Source organism: Mobula hypostoma, chromosome 11, assembly GCF_963921235.1.
Source record: "Mobula hypostoma chromosome 11, sMobHyp1.1, whole genome shotgun sequence".
Taxonomy (NCBI): Eukaryota; Metazoa; Chordata; class Chondrichthyes; order Myliobatiformes; family Myliobatidae; genus Mobula; species Mobula hypostoma.
In genome coordinates, this window is record NC_086107.1 from 46,948,404 (window position 1) to 46,963,327 (window position 14,924).

Below are 14,924 nucleotides of genomic sequence, written 5' to 3' on the forward strand. Positions count from 1 at the left end.
GTTATAGATTCTCTGGTACAATTTTGAAAAATAATCTGGCACATTGTGCTTTTTAGTTAAAATGTTTTGAATTCTGAGTGTGTTTGTCAGGAATATGAAATATACATATGAACTTAGAAAAACTTTAATTATTTCTGTTTTGCAGCATTTCCTTCACTTAATCCCATCCTGTGTGACCCAGTGAACCCTAGAATAGACAAAGAGTTGACTCTTTCTTGCAACGTGCATTCATTTTATCCTAAAGAAATTACTGTCCAGTGGTTCAAAGATAAGAAGGCGATAATGGACTTTGAAACATCTGAAATAATTGAGAATCCTGGCAACGAATTGTATGAATTAACCACTACTTGCACAGTAACTCCAACGTTATTGGACTTAGAGAGTAAATACCGATGTCAGGTTAATCACAAAACCCTTTTACTTCCAAAGTTTGTGGAATATATTCCTGAAAGTTTAGGTATGTTTATTTTCTTGTCATGAACTTAACTATATTTAAACAATATAAAGCTTTTTGTTATAAGTTATCTATGTTTTAATTCTGTACATTGCATTCACACAGTTTTCAGTCAACATTCCTTTTTCCTGCACAATGAGTCTAGTCAGAAAAGTAGATGCTCCAGTTCCTCACACTTGGGAACACAATAGTACTCTAAACACAGTAGGACAATAAGTAAGTGTAATTAGTAGATGTAATTATATAGCTAGACTGCTTGCCAGGACTCTGTTTACACTTACTTGCCTCTTTCGTGCCTTAGAGACTCTTGAAGATTCTGGAGTACCTCTTGATTTCGGGTTCCTTTTGCAATGTAGGAACCTTTGGCCATGGAAAAATAATCTTGCTGTTAAATAATTAGATTACATTGAAGAGCAATGCTTAATACTGAATGACTTGTTACTGATCAATTTCAAAGTGGACGGGGTAATGATAAAATTACGAGGAATATTAAAAATCCTATTTCTGAAAAACACGAATAATGATATTCAGTATGTATCGCCTGACTGAGCATTAACTATTTCTGAAAAATCTTAAAGATGCAATTCTGGTTGATGATGTATAATGCTAGGTAATGTTCCAAAGTCTTGATAACCACCCTACGGTAGTGCACCCATTCATTCTGGATTAATTCTTGTTATTTTTTGAAAAGATCTGTAAAATACATCTCATGGGGCTTTTGATTAGAAAGATTACATTAGTTTCAACTTGATCATGGACAAAGATAGATCTGGTCCTAGGGTTGAGGTTCTTAACTGGAAGAAGGCCAAATCTGAAGAAATGAGAAAGGATCTAAAAAGCGTGGATTGGGACAGGTTGTTCTCTGGCAAGGATGTGACTGGTAGGTGGGAAGCCTTCAAAGGAGAAATTTTGAGAGTGCAGAATTTGTATGTGCCTGTCAGGATTAAAGGCAAAGTGAATAGGAATAAGGAACCTTGGTTCTCAAGGGATATTGCAACTCTGATAAAGAAGAAGAGGGAATTGTATGACATGTATAGGAAGCAGGGAGTAAATAAGGTGCTTGAGGAGTATAAGAAGTGCAAGAAAATACTTAAGAAAGAAATCAGGAGGGCTAAAAGAAGATATGAGGTTGCCTTGGCAGTCAAAGTGAAGGATAATCCAAAGAGCTTTTACAGGTATATTAAGAGCAAAAGGATTGTAAGGGATAAAATTGGTTCTCTTGAAGATCAGAGTGGTCGGCTATGTGCGGAACCAAAGGAAATGGGGGAGATCTTGAATAGGTTTTTTGTGTCTGTATTTACTAAGGAAACTGGCATGAAGTCTATGGAATTAAGGGAAACAAGTAGTGAGATCATGGAAACTGTTCAGATCGAAAAGGAGGAGGTCCTTGCTGTCTTGAGGAAAATTAAAGTGGATAAATCCCCGGGACTTGACAGAGTGTTCCCTCGGACCTTGAAGGAGACTAGTGTTGAAATTGCGGGGGCCCTGGCAGAAATATTTAAAATGTTGCTGTCTACAGGTGAGGTGCCGGAGGATTGGAGAGTGGCTCATGTTGTTCCGTTGTTTAAAAAAGGATCGAAAAGTAATCCGGGAAGTTATAGGCCAGTAAGTTTAACGTCGGTAGTAGGTAAGTTATTGGAGGGAGTACTAAGAGACAGAATCTACAAGCATTTGGATAGACAGGGACTAATTAGGGAGAGTCAACATGGCTTTGTGCGTGGTAGGTCATGTTTGGCCAATCTATTGGAGTTTTTGGAGGAGGTAACCAGGAAAGTGGATGAGGGGAAGGCACTAGGTATTGTCTACATGGACTTCAGAAAGGCGTTTGACAAGGTCCCACATGGGAGGTTAGTTAGGAAAATTCAGTCACTAGGTATACATGGAGAGGTGGTAAATTGGATTAGACATTGGCTCAATGGAAGAAGCCAAAGAGTGGTAGTAGAGAATTGCTTCTCAGAGTGGAGGCCTGTGACTAGTGGTGTGCCACAGGGATCAGTGCTGGGTCCATTGTTATTTGTCATCTATATCAATGATCTGGATGATAATGTGGTAAATTGGATCAGCAAGTTTGCTGATGATACAAAGATTGGAGGTGTAGTAGACAGTGAGGAAGGTTTTCAGAGCCTGCAGAGGGACTTGGACCAGCTGGAAAAATAGGCTGAAAAATGGCAGATGGAGTTTAATACAGAGGTGAGGTATTGCATGTTGGAAGGACAAACCAAGGTAGAACATACAGGGTTAATGGTAAGGCACTGAGGAGTGCAGTGGAACAGAGGGATCTGGGAATACAGATACAAAATTCCCTAAAAGTGGCATCACAGGTAGATAGGGTCGTAAAGAGAGCTTTTGGTACATTGGCCTTTATTAATCAAAGTATTGAGTGTAAGAGCTGGAATGTTATGATGAGGTTGTATAAGGCATTGGTGAGGCCGAATCTGGAGTATTGTGTTCAGTTTTGGTCACCAAATTACAGGAAGAATATAAATAAGGTTGAAAGAGTGCAGAGAAGGATGTTGCCGGGACTTGAGAAACTCAGTTACAGAGAAAGGTTGAATAGGTTAGGACTTTATTCCCTGGAGCGTGGAAGAATGAGGGGATTTTTGATAGAGGTATATAAAATTATGATGGGTATTGATAGAGTGAATGCAAGCAGGCTTTTTCCACTGAGGCATGGGGAGAAAAAAACCAGAGGACATGGGTTAAGGGTGAGGGGGGAAAAGTTTAAAGGGAACATTAGTGGGGGCTTCTTCACACAGAGAGTGTTGGGAGTATGGAATGAGCAGCCAAACGAGGTGGTAAATGCGGGTTCTTTTTTAACATTTAAGAATAAATTGGACAGATACACCTCCCATCCATGTATGGAGGGATATGGTCCGTGTGCATGTCAGTGGGACTAGGCAGAAAATGGTTCGGCACAGCCAAGAAGGGCCAAAAGACCTGTTTCTGTGCTGTAGTTTCTATGGTTCTATGGTTAAAATGTAACAAGAAGGAATGAAACTACTTCTCATTCTTTGCGGAGTTAATATTAAGTGACAATTTCTGGTATACCGGGAGACCTGAGTGAACATTTAAATTGATCGCTAAATGTTGATAGTCCATGCTGTGGCATTCTGTTAATTTATAAACACTAATTCTATTCAAAATACATGTTACCAAAAAGTTTGTGGAACATCTACCTCAAACAAAATTTAAGCTGTATTTTAGCTTTTCTTATTTCTCTTTATAGTATGTTCGCCCAAAATAAATGAAATTACCTGTGATCCTGTCAACCCTGAAATTGGGAAGGCATTGACCTTGGCCTGTGAAATAAAGGAGTTTTATCCAGAGGAAATTCAAATTGATTGGTTCAAAGATAACGTGAGAATAAATGAAAATACAAAATATGGAATCATTAATGAAGAATTAAAAAGTGAAAATGGTTTATACAACAAAGTCACCAAATTAATGTTGATTTCAAGCTCTGCTGATCATCAAGCTGAATTCAGAGTTGAAGCTTATCATTCAAATTTGTCTGCAAAACCCCAGAACCAATGCTTTCAATTGTTTCTTAAAGGTGAGTTAAAATTTTCTGTATATTGAAGTGTGGTATCGGAAAGAAGATTTTTATTGAGAGTAGCAGCCAGAGTTTATTGCAAGACCTGCTCTGAGAATGTTAATTGAGAACTATTTGAGTATTATAATGTCACATGTGCAACCACCATTCTACAGGGGCTGGGGGTGGAAGAGGATGGTACAGGAGGGTCACTATTCTTAGGGAAGGGTGCGTATCATGTTCGTCCAGGATTCATAGCCACACTATCTGTACATGCATCAAGAAATTTGAGTTGAAAAAAGTACTTATTTTGTTCACGTAAATTCTAAGATTAAATTTTAATTCAAATCTCAGGTTTCAGAACAGTAATTGGTGAATTCTGTAACATGGGGGGAGGGTCACTTGTGATTATCCAATTTTGTACTTCCTTTGCTTTCCTTTCATTCTGAAAAGGGATGGTTCAGTTTTTTTGTGAAGATTAAAACCTAATTAGTTGTTGATATGCAGCTATATGCTATATTCCTGCTTTCTCTTAGTCTGAGTAAATTGAATACATATAAGCACTGAAGATGAAGAAAAAGACCTAACTACTTCCTTCTGATGTTCACTGACCATTGACAATCTGCCCCACCATTCATACCCTGGAATCACTACTGATCAGAAACAACCAAACTGGGCGTGTACATACAATAGCATACCAGAGCAAATCAGAAGCTGGATATCCGGTGGTGATTTGTACATCTGACTCTATACGGTGTCTACTTCACTGACAAGACTGGGTCTGGAGTATAATTGAACATTGTTCTCTGGATGTATTAGTGCTGTGCTAACTAGCCAGGATATTGCAGGCAAGGCACCCAATACAAATATCCATTGTCTTCATCATTAGCTACCTGCAAATGCTGCTTCCCATGTGAATAACGCACATAAAGTGTTGGTAATACTTTAATTACACCTCCTAAACCTCCACTGCTTAGAAATGACCACACCAGGTGCATGGGACCATATTGAAGCCACATGACTTGAACATGTATTTCTTTCACTCACATGGACCATGCTGTCTAAATTTGCCATCTGTAGGACCCACTTGGCTGCACCCAGTTGTTGTCCAGAGAAGGCAGTGGGTTTAATTTTGCACGCAGGTCTCAGATTTCGAGTACTTGACATCTCAGGCCATCTTGGCAGCTGATGACAGTTTGAATGATGTCAAATTTGTCTGAAGTAGGGAACAGTTATAAATAGAGTATAATTAAAGAGGCAGGCCATTAAAAATCATATTAAAATACTAACAAATAATTATGCTAAAATTAAGTCTATTTTTATTTTACGGATGAGAACATAGAGACAGCAGGGCTGTCGGAGGCTACTGCACTTGAGTGATCTATCTATCTGTCTGTGTCTGACTCTGCCTGTCTTTCTCTTTCTGTCTCGCTCTTTCTCTTTTGATGGGGGGGTGGTGGGGGAAGAGTCTGCTGGTTCTCAAGTTGGGTGAGCTCGAATAAACAGCACTGGGGACTGCAACATCGAAACAGCGAGCTGTTAGTCTGACCTCTTGCTGTGACAGGAGTGATACCTCTTCCTCCCTTGTTGGTGAGAGAGAGAGAGCCTGTGGCATGTTGAAGTGCTGGGTCATGGACTGTAGTTTTTGATAAACTCTAGATCATGGTCTCTCTGGGGGCTTGCTGTTGCTTGCATGGTGGGCGGTGGGGCTGATGCTTCCTGCTGGAGAAGACGGGGAAGGGGAGGGTTGATGCTTTGCTGCTGCCATTAGGAGGGAGGGGGCTTTGTGGTTCTAACACTTTTCTGTCATTCATTCTTTGATGTTTTCTTCTGTTTTGTGGATGTCTGTGAAGAGTAAGAATTTCAGGCTGTAAACTGTATACATTCGCTGATATTAAATGGAATGATTCAATCTTTGCCTTTTTCCACTGGTTGATTTCTTTCAATTGATTCCATGGGTATGTCATTACCAATGTGACATGAATTAGACCTTACCTGCCCCTCATCACTATTCCACTATTTGAGTCAGTTGTGTGCCCAGTGATGAAGCCAGCAATTATATATGTTAACATCAGGCTTCAGGGCATCTCAGAATTCTAGGATTTCCTTGTAGTCTGATAGCTGGTGTTCCCAATGGAGACACTAATTGTTGCTAAGTTTGGTTTAGACAGTTATAGTGGAGCCAAAATTCTGTTACCTTTTCACGTAGCGGCATGATGAGAAAGCATTAATACTTTTCTTCAGTTTTTCAAGGATGGGTGGAAATAGACAAAACTGCTACCATTGTCACCAACACCTAATGTCAAAGAATTGCTTAAGAAAAGGCTTGGAAATATATTATGCCCATATCAAGTCTTCTGTAGCTATTAAATATGATTTCTTTTCATTGTAGGTGCACCGAGATTTTCAGACTTCAACATCGAGCCAAAGATTCCATCGTATGGTCATCATTTATCTGTGTCTTATAGGGTGTATGATCTTCCAAGTAAAGATTTTACTTTTGAGTGGTACAAAGGAGCTGAGCCTGTGAAAATAGGAGTAACTCATTCAGATTTTGTATGTACCCCTCAGAAGACTTACAATATAGAGAGTTGCCTTAATTTTGTAGTGATCGCAGAAGACTTTGGAAAAGAGTTAGTCTTTCTGTGTAAAGACCATTCTAAAAATGAATTCAAAAAACACATGCAACTTCCCCTGAAAGGTGAGTGAATTGCAGAAATGCTGTTTTAATAATATTTTTAAAATTGCATATAACAGGCATTGAAGATGATAAGGATTTTTGCAAAAAGTTCAGAAGAATGTTTTTTTTTGTTCATCACGGTTCATGGGTTTTTAGAAGAAACTTCTTGTCTTTGAATGTCTAATCCAATGTGAGGCTCTTCACGTGGAGATCTGTGACAACCAAGAACAGAGAAACCAACAGAGAAGTTGTCTGCCTAGTCAGATGAAAGAATCTTCACACACACTCATTTGCTCAGTAAAGGGTAAAAATATATATTGTGTAGAAAGTATAATAATCATTGTTGTCATGGAGTTGTACAGCACACAAGTAAGCCCATTTTCTGACCACATCCATGCAGATTCTTTTAGAGTCAAAGAGCACTTTAGCACATAAACAGGCTCTTTGGCCTATTTAGTCAGTATGAACTATTATTCTGCCTAATCCCATTGACCTGTACCTGGACCATCGCCCTCCTATCCATATATTTATCCAAGCATGTTAAATAATAAAATCAAACCCGGATACACTACTTCTGCTGGCAGCTCATTCTATACTTTCACCACCCTCTGAGTGAAGGAGTGCCCCCCCATGGTCCTAGTACATATTTAAACTTTCACCTTTAATCTATGACCTCTAGTTCTAGTCTCATCCAAACTCAGCAGGGAATAAAAGCCTGCCCTATCTATGCCCCTCATAATTTTGTATACCTCTACCAAATCTCCCTTCTTTCTCCTACGCTCCAAGGAATGATGTCCTAATCTATTTAACCTTTCTCTATAATTCAGGTGCTCATGTTTTGGCAAAATCCTTGTAATCTTCCAATCTTATTAATATCTTTCCTGTAGATAGGTGACCAGAACTGCACACAATACTTCAAATTAGGCCTCACTAGTGTCTTATACAACTTCATTGTAACATCCCAACTCTTGCACTCAATACACTTATTTATGAAGGCCATTTCCAAATCTCTTTTGTTTTGCTGCATTCCTCATTGCCCTACCATTCACTGTGCAAGTCCTAATCTGGTTTGTCCTCCCAATGTGCAGCACTTCACACTTGTCTGCATTAAATTCAATTTGCCATTTTTCAGCTGTTCTAGATCTCACTGATAACCTTAAGAGCCTTCCTTCCTACACCCCAGTTTTGGTGTCATCTGTAAGATTGCTGAACTAGTTTCCCACATTATCATTCAAAACATTAATATAGATATCGAACAACAACAGACCCAGCGGCACACCATAAGGCACAGTCCTCCATTCAGAGAGGCAAACATCTACTACCAGAACCTTCTTGACCAACTTTCCATGTGGGATCCTGTTAAAGGCCTTGCTAAAGTATGTGTTGACAACATCCTTTGACTTTCATTCACCAAATTTCCTGGTAACTGCCTCAAAAATTTCTATAAGACTGTTTAGACATGACCTACTATGCACAAACCATGTCGACTATTTTGCCTCTCTATACTGACTACGTATGCACACATTATGACCATATAATCCTCCTTTGCCTTGCCTGTTTGATTCCACCACCTTCTGTGGCAGCAGATTCCAGATATAAGGCAGCCTCTGTGCAGATTAATTTGTACATTTTGGATTAAGGGAAGTACCTAAAGGAAGAAAAATACGAAAAAACTTGTTTTATTAATTTTTATTGGAAACTTAATATTTCTCAAATTAAACTTTCAAGTCCTATGAGGATGTTATAAACTAGCTATACTTTTTAATGATTTGCTGGCAGTTTCTAAGTTTGGTAGTTAGTAGTTAGCCTGATTTTGTAGCTTGCGTACAGATTCCATTGTCACAGACTATAGAAATACAGACTTTGAAGTGAAAGAGTATCATTGCATATACATTAAGAAATTCTTGGTCAGATATATTGTGAATGCCAGAGGTTGCTGAATGACTTGTTCATTTCAGTAGATATTGCATACAGCTAATTTATTTTGTTTGTACAGTTTCTTAATATAAATTAAGTACAATGGATTCCAGTTAATTGGGACACATTGGGACCAGTACATTTTGGTGCAATTAAGCGGTTGCCCCAATTAGCTGAAGTTTCATGGAAATAGTTACAAAGTATAAAAATGACAAACTACCATTTAACTGAATAACAATGTATGTATTTAAATGAAATACAGAACAAATTAGAATACTACCAACACCTGTACAGTAATATACAGAGTATCAATTCCAAATATTTATCAATGGAGGAATTCATTTGCCATGTTCTCTTGATTGTAAATGAACAAAATCAGCACTGACACCTAGTGCAGATAATGGATTGCCTTCCTACAATGCTTTAGATAACTGCATCCATCACATCTTCATTTTCATTGTAACATTCAAGAAGATTGTGGATACCTTTGTAATTTGTACCTTGTTGAAGAAGTGAAATCATTTCATTTTCACTCCCAGCTGTTTCTGGCATCTCCAAGCCTGAATACTTGAAACCACAGTGAGCAAAACAGTTCTGAGTGTTTTGCTGGTTATTTCTTGTTGACTGTAAGTGCCAAAAATCACTGCTTTTTGAACACAAGAATATATAACTGATTCTACTTAAAACCTGTTTACTCTAAGCACAGTGTAATGTTTAAAGGTCACTCAGTGCACGCGATTGACATTATTTAGACACTGTCCAGCAATAGTCTCCTGCCCCAGTTAAGCAGCATAGTGTCCCAAGTTAATGAAGGGAATCCTGGTTATTTTCCGGATTTAGTTTTTATTCTTTAAGATTTGTCCCAAATATGTGGCTGCCCCAATTAACTGTTGACCCAATTAACAAGATTCCACTGTATTTTAGCTGCTTATTAATGAAGCTATTGAACAGTTAATTGTATTCCATATTTGTGTCTTATTTCCATAGCTGTGCCTCCTGAAGTATCAGAAATCAAGTGTACTCCTGTTCAGCCGAAAATGGGTGGAAATGCCACTCTTACTTGCAGGATTGAACACTTTTGCCCAGTGGATATAGATGTAGTGTGGACACAAGGATCAAAGACATTGAAGGATCAGCAAGTGGTAGAAGTACCGGAAATGAATGAAAATGGACTGTACTCCACAATTACAGAACTGCCAATTGTATTAACAGGAGATTCAAAAACTTATATTTGTGAAATTCGACATGCACCGTCCGATGATATTGTAGAAAAGACATTCACATTACAGATTTAAGTATGTTTTGTAATTTCACAACTTTGCAGTGTTCATAATTTCACCACCTCCAGTGCAGAATTCTTACAGTAAGTGGTGAGGCAGAGCAGAGTTCTTTGTGAATTTATATTAGAAGCTTCTTTAAAGTGTTTTCAGTTCAAAGTTGAAAAGCAAATTTATTATCAAAGTACAAATATGTCACTATTTACAGCTCTGAGATTCATTTTCTGTGGGCATTCTCAATAAATCCAATAACCATAATAGAATCAATGAACGACTGCACCCAACAGGACAGACAACCAGTGTGTAAAATACAACAAACTGTGGATATACAAAAGAAAAATAAGGAATAATAATAATAAATAAGCAATGAATCTCGAGAACTTGAGATGACAAGCCCTTGGAAGTGAGTTCATAGGTTGTGGGAACTGTTCGATGATGGAGCAAGTGTAGTCCTGAGACTCCCGTACTTTTTTCCTTTAACCACTTACTGGTTTTGCCAAGTGGGTTTGCATAACTCGTTGAAGATCCAACTTGCTCCAGCTATGAGATTGTATTCATCATTGGTACAAAACCTAGTCAAATGCTCAGTCAATGAGAGGCAGCACATAATGGTTACTTGGCAAATGAAACTTAAGTAAAATTTTTTATTTACAGGTAATTCATATGCTCATTAGAGAGACAGTCCTTTTTGACTACTTGAATACATAGTTTCTGGAAGAGAGTCGGGAAGTTATATGAATATTATGTCAAAGGTATTGAGAAAAAAATTGATGTGCAAATCCAAGTGTCAAGAGCTTGAAGTGGGTGAGTGCCACATGGATGTTTGGCAACATTTCAGTTGTACAGTATTAACCATTCATTGATTTTTAGTGAATACAATCAATATAGAAGCTTCTGGAAAGATCATCATTTACTTTGGTGTCATGAAATTGACTCATTTAGGGGTCGTTTACAAAGAGACCAGGTTATGTGTGCAGATGAAACATGCTTTTAAGCTAGCTTATAAACAGGGAGAAACCCTTGAGAATATTTACCACTCACGAGCATCTTTAATTGATTAAAGCACACTGTGCAGGGATCTTAGGCCTGTATGAATATAGCATACACTGTGTATTCCCTACACAATCAAAATAAAAAATTGTAATTGAACTTGCAATTGTGCACAGCAAATAAAACAGAGGTATCAAAACAAAAAAAAGACTTAAAAATCTAAATTTAACAGAAAGGCTATTCTCTAACTTACCATTAACAAGTTTGAAGGAATGAAATTCTGCCCTAGAAAATTAATTTTCATGCTAGAAAGCTTACGTGGGAAGAATTAGATAATGCTATCTTTCCAGAGGAGATAAAGTTTTATCTTACTAGTTTAATTTGTATCTATCATGTAAATAATACTAGTTTAGCTATTTGATTCGTAAGTCTGTCAGTCATTTAGCACAATTCTAGATTAATGGTGGAATCTGGATTGTAGCTTTCTCTTTTTGATGTTTGATTTCCGGTACAGTTTCTGGAAATCACAGTGCGATTTACAATGATTTAACAATGAACATGTTTAGTCTCACTTTTTTTTTCCAATAGAAAATGTAAACTAACCTTTCACACTAAGTATTTGTATCTGGAAAAGTTTATCTACTGAAAAGGTTTTAAAATACTATGTCTATATACTGTACTGAATAGTTCTTGCAGTACAAAATACAGTATGTATTTATGGTCTGAATACAGATGAGCAGTTTCTTTTTAAATCCAGGGAAATAAGTAATACAGGACTCATCAAAATACAGTTGTAATTTTAAATGGAAATTGTTTATTTTGTTTAATTAGTTAAATTTCAGGGTATTATGCAGTGACAATGCTTTATGACATACTGAAATTATTCTTCTAGCTAGTCCCTTAGGTTTAAGTGTGCCTACTCCCATTGCAATCTTGCAGGTTCTGAGTTTGCTAGTGAGATCACTGTGCAAATTTCGGACTCAATAGATGGTGGCTCACTGTGTGCATGGATAGGTATTCTGTGAGGTTGTCTGTACTTCTGCAGATTTCCATATTTTCCATACATCAGGCTTTGAGGTTCTCATTGTCATCCCAGATACTTAAGACTTTCCCTTTCGAGAAATCGCTGGCCAGATATTCCCATGTCATGGAATAATAGGGTCATAAAATATTATTACACAGGCACAGACCCTTTGGCCCATCTAGTTTGTGCTGGACTATTAATCTGCAATCGACCTGCATTGGGACCATAGCCCTCCATAACCCACCCATCTATGCACAGTGGATTTTGGTTAATTGGGACAGATTGAAAACAGTACATATAGCACTATTCAGTGGCTGCCCCAATTAGCTGAAGTTTCATGGAAATAGATAAAGGTATAAAAAAAGATAAACTGAAAAACAAATTATGTATTCAAATGAAATACAGAATTAAAAATCTACCAATAGTGCTACAGAAATATAAAACTGTATATTAGTTCCTAATAGTTATCAAAGGAGGAATTCATCCAGTGTACACAATGAACAAAATTAGCAGAGACACACACCTTCATACAATGCTATTGATTTTTTAAACAATATTTTTATTGAATTTTACATACATTTCACATATACAAATAAACAATAATAATAAACTAAATACTGAAACATATCATCATGTTTTTCACAATCATCAAAGGAAAAGAAATATAACATTTCACATATTTAACAAAGAAATAAAATAAAAACACATCAGGAAAAAAAACCGTAGAAGCACTCAAGAACACACAGCTATTTGAAAATGACTGCACCGGGACGTCCAAGAAACTACAATAAAGGTTTCCAAATATTTTCAAATTCTCCTACCCTTCCTCTGATTATGTAAGTCAATCTCTCCAATACAAGATGCCATCTCCTTCACCCATACATGTATCGAAGGTCTTTCCATTTTGTTCCAACATAAAGCCATCATCCTGCTGGCCTGCAGGAGTCCAAAGTCAATTAAAATAGACTGTTTTGAACTAACAGTAAAGTTCTGCGGATATATACGTAGTACACACATTTTTGCTATGTGAGGCACCTTTACTCCAACAATCTCAGATATAGTGTGAACAACTGTTTTCCAGTTTTTAAAAAAATTTTGGACAGTTCCACACACAGTGAAACAGAGTACTCTTTCCTTCTAAACATTTAACACGTGTCCGGGATGTCGGGACCAACAGATCAGTTTGACCAGGATAATATAAGTTCTCATTAACCATTTGTATTGTAATAACTTCATTCTTGTGTTAATAGATTGTTTTTGGGCTTGTAAGCATGCCATTTCCCACTCAGTTTCTTGTATGTCCTCTTGAACATCCAGTCTCCATGCCTCTAGCCTGTCAATGGTGGACTTCTTATGATATGACATCAAAGCTGTATAGAATAAAGAAATCTGACTCCTCCCCTTTATGTTTAGAATGAGATTTTCAAGATGTGATAGTGGTGGTTCAGATATTAAATGCTTATATTTTGATAGTATAAAATATTTCAGTTGCAAATATTTTAAAAGTGTTTTTTTAGGAATATGGTATAGAAACATAGAAACTAGGTGCAGGAGTAGGCCATTCGGCCCTTCGAGCCTGCACCGCCATTTATTATGATCATGGCTGATCATCCAACTCAGAACCCCGCCCCAGCCTTCCCTCCATACCCCCTAACCCCCGTAGCCACAAGGGCCATATCTAACTCCCTCTTAAATATAGCCAATGAACTGGCCTCAACAGTTTCCTGTGGCAGAGAATTCCACAGATTCACCACTCTCTGTGTGAAGAAGTTTTTCCTAATCTCGGTCCTAAAAGGCTTCCCCTCTATCCTCAAACTGTGGCCCCTCGTTCTGGACTTCCCCGACATCGGGAACAATCTTCCTGCATCGAGCCTGTCCAATCCCTTTAGGATCTTATACATTTCAATCAGATCCCCCCTCAATCTTCTAAATTCCAACGAGTACAAGCCCAGTTCATCCAGTCTTTCTTCATATGAAAGTCCTGCCATCCCAGGAATCAATCTGGTGAACCTTCTTTGTACTCCCTCTATGGCAAAGATGTCTTTCCTCAGATTAGGGGACCAAAACTGCACACAATACTCCAGATGTGGTCTCACCAAGGCCTTGTACAACTGCAGTAGTACCTCCCTGCTCCTGTATTCAAATCCTCTCGCTATAAATGCCAGCATACCATTTGCCTTTTTCACCGCCTGCTGTACCTGCATGCCCACTTTCAATGACTGGTGTATAATGACACCCAGGTCTCATTGCACCTCCCCTTTTCCTAATCGGCCACCATTCAGATAATAATCTGTTTTCCTATTTTTGCCACCAAAGTGGATAGCTTCACATTTATCCACATTAAATTGCATCTGCCCTGAATTTGCCCACTCACCCAACCTATCCAAGTCACCCTGCATCCTCTTAGCATCCTCCTCACTGCTAACACTGCCACCCAGCTTCGTGTCATCCGCAAACTTGGAGATGCTGCATTTAATTCCCTCATCCAAGTCATTAATATATATTGTAAACAACTGGGGTCCCAGCACTGAGCCTTGCGGTACCCCACTAGTCACCGCCTGCCATTCTGAAAAGGTCCCGTTTATTCCCACTCTTTGCTTCCTGTCTGCTAACCAATTCTCCACCCACACCAATACCTTACCCCCAATACCGTGTGCTTTAAGTTTGCACACTAATCTCCTGTGTGGGACCTTGTCAAAAGCCTTTTGAAAATCCAAATATACCACATCCACTGGTTCTCCCCTATCCACTCTACTAGTTACATCCTCAAAAAATTCTATGAGATTCGTCAGACATGATTTTCCTTTCACAAATCCATGCTGACTTTGTCCGATCATTTCACCGCTTTCCAAATGTGCTGTTATCACATCCTTGATAACTGACTCCAGCAGTTTCCCCACCACCGACGTTAGGCTAACCGGTCTATAATTCCCCGGTTTCTCTCTCCCTCCTTTTTTAAAAATTGGGGTTACATTAGCCACCCTCCAATCCTCAGGAACTAGTCCAGAATCTAACGAGTTTTGAAAAATTATCACTAATGCATCCACTAT

The 14,924-nt window shown here is 38.2% G+C and overlaps 1 protein-coding gene across 1 annotated transcript in view; it reads left to right on the forward strand.

Moving 5' to 3' along the window:
- The window catches only part of LOC134353707 (uncharacterized), a 32,169-nt gene extending 17,690 nt beyond the window's left edge, over positions 1-14,479 (forward strand). Inside the window, exons 7-10 of the mRNA XM_063061993.1 lie at positions 146-457; positions 3,681-4,007; positions 6,379-6,687; positions 9,571-14,479. Coding sequence (XP_062918063.1) covers positions 146-457; positions 3,681-4,007; positions 6,379-6,687; positions 9,571-9,878 — 1,256 coding nt within the window. The 3' untranslated portion in view covers positions 9,879-14,479. The remainder of the gene's footprint in view (positions 1-145; positions 458-3,680; positions 4,008-6,378; positions 6,688-9,570) is intronic.
- Positions 14,480-14,924: the final 445 nt, after the last annotated feature.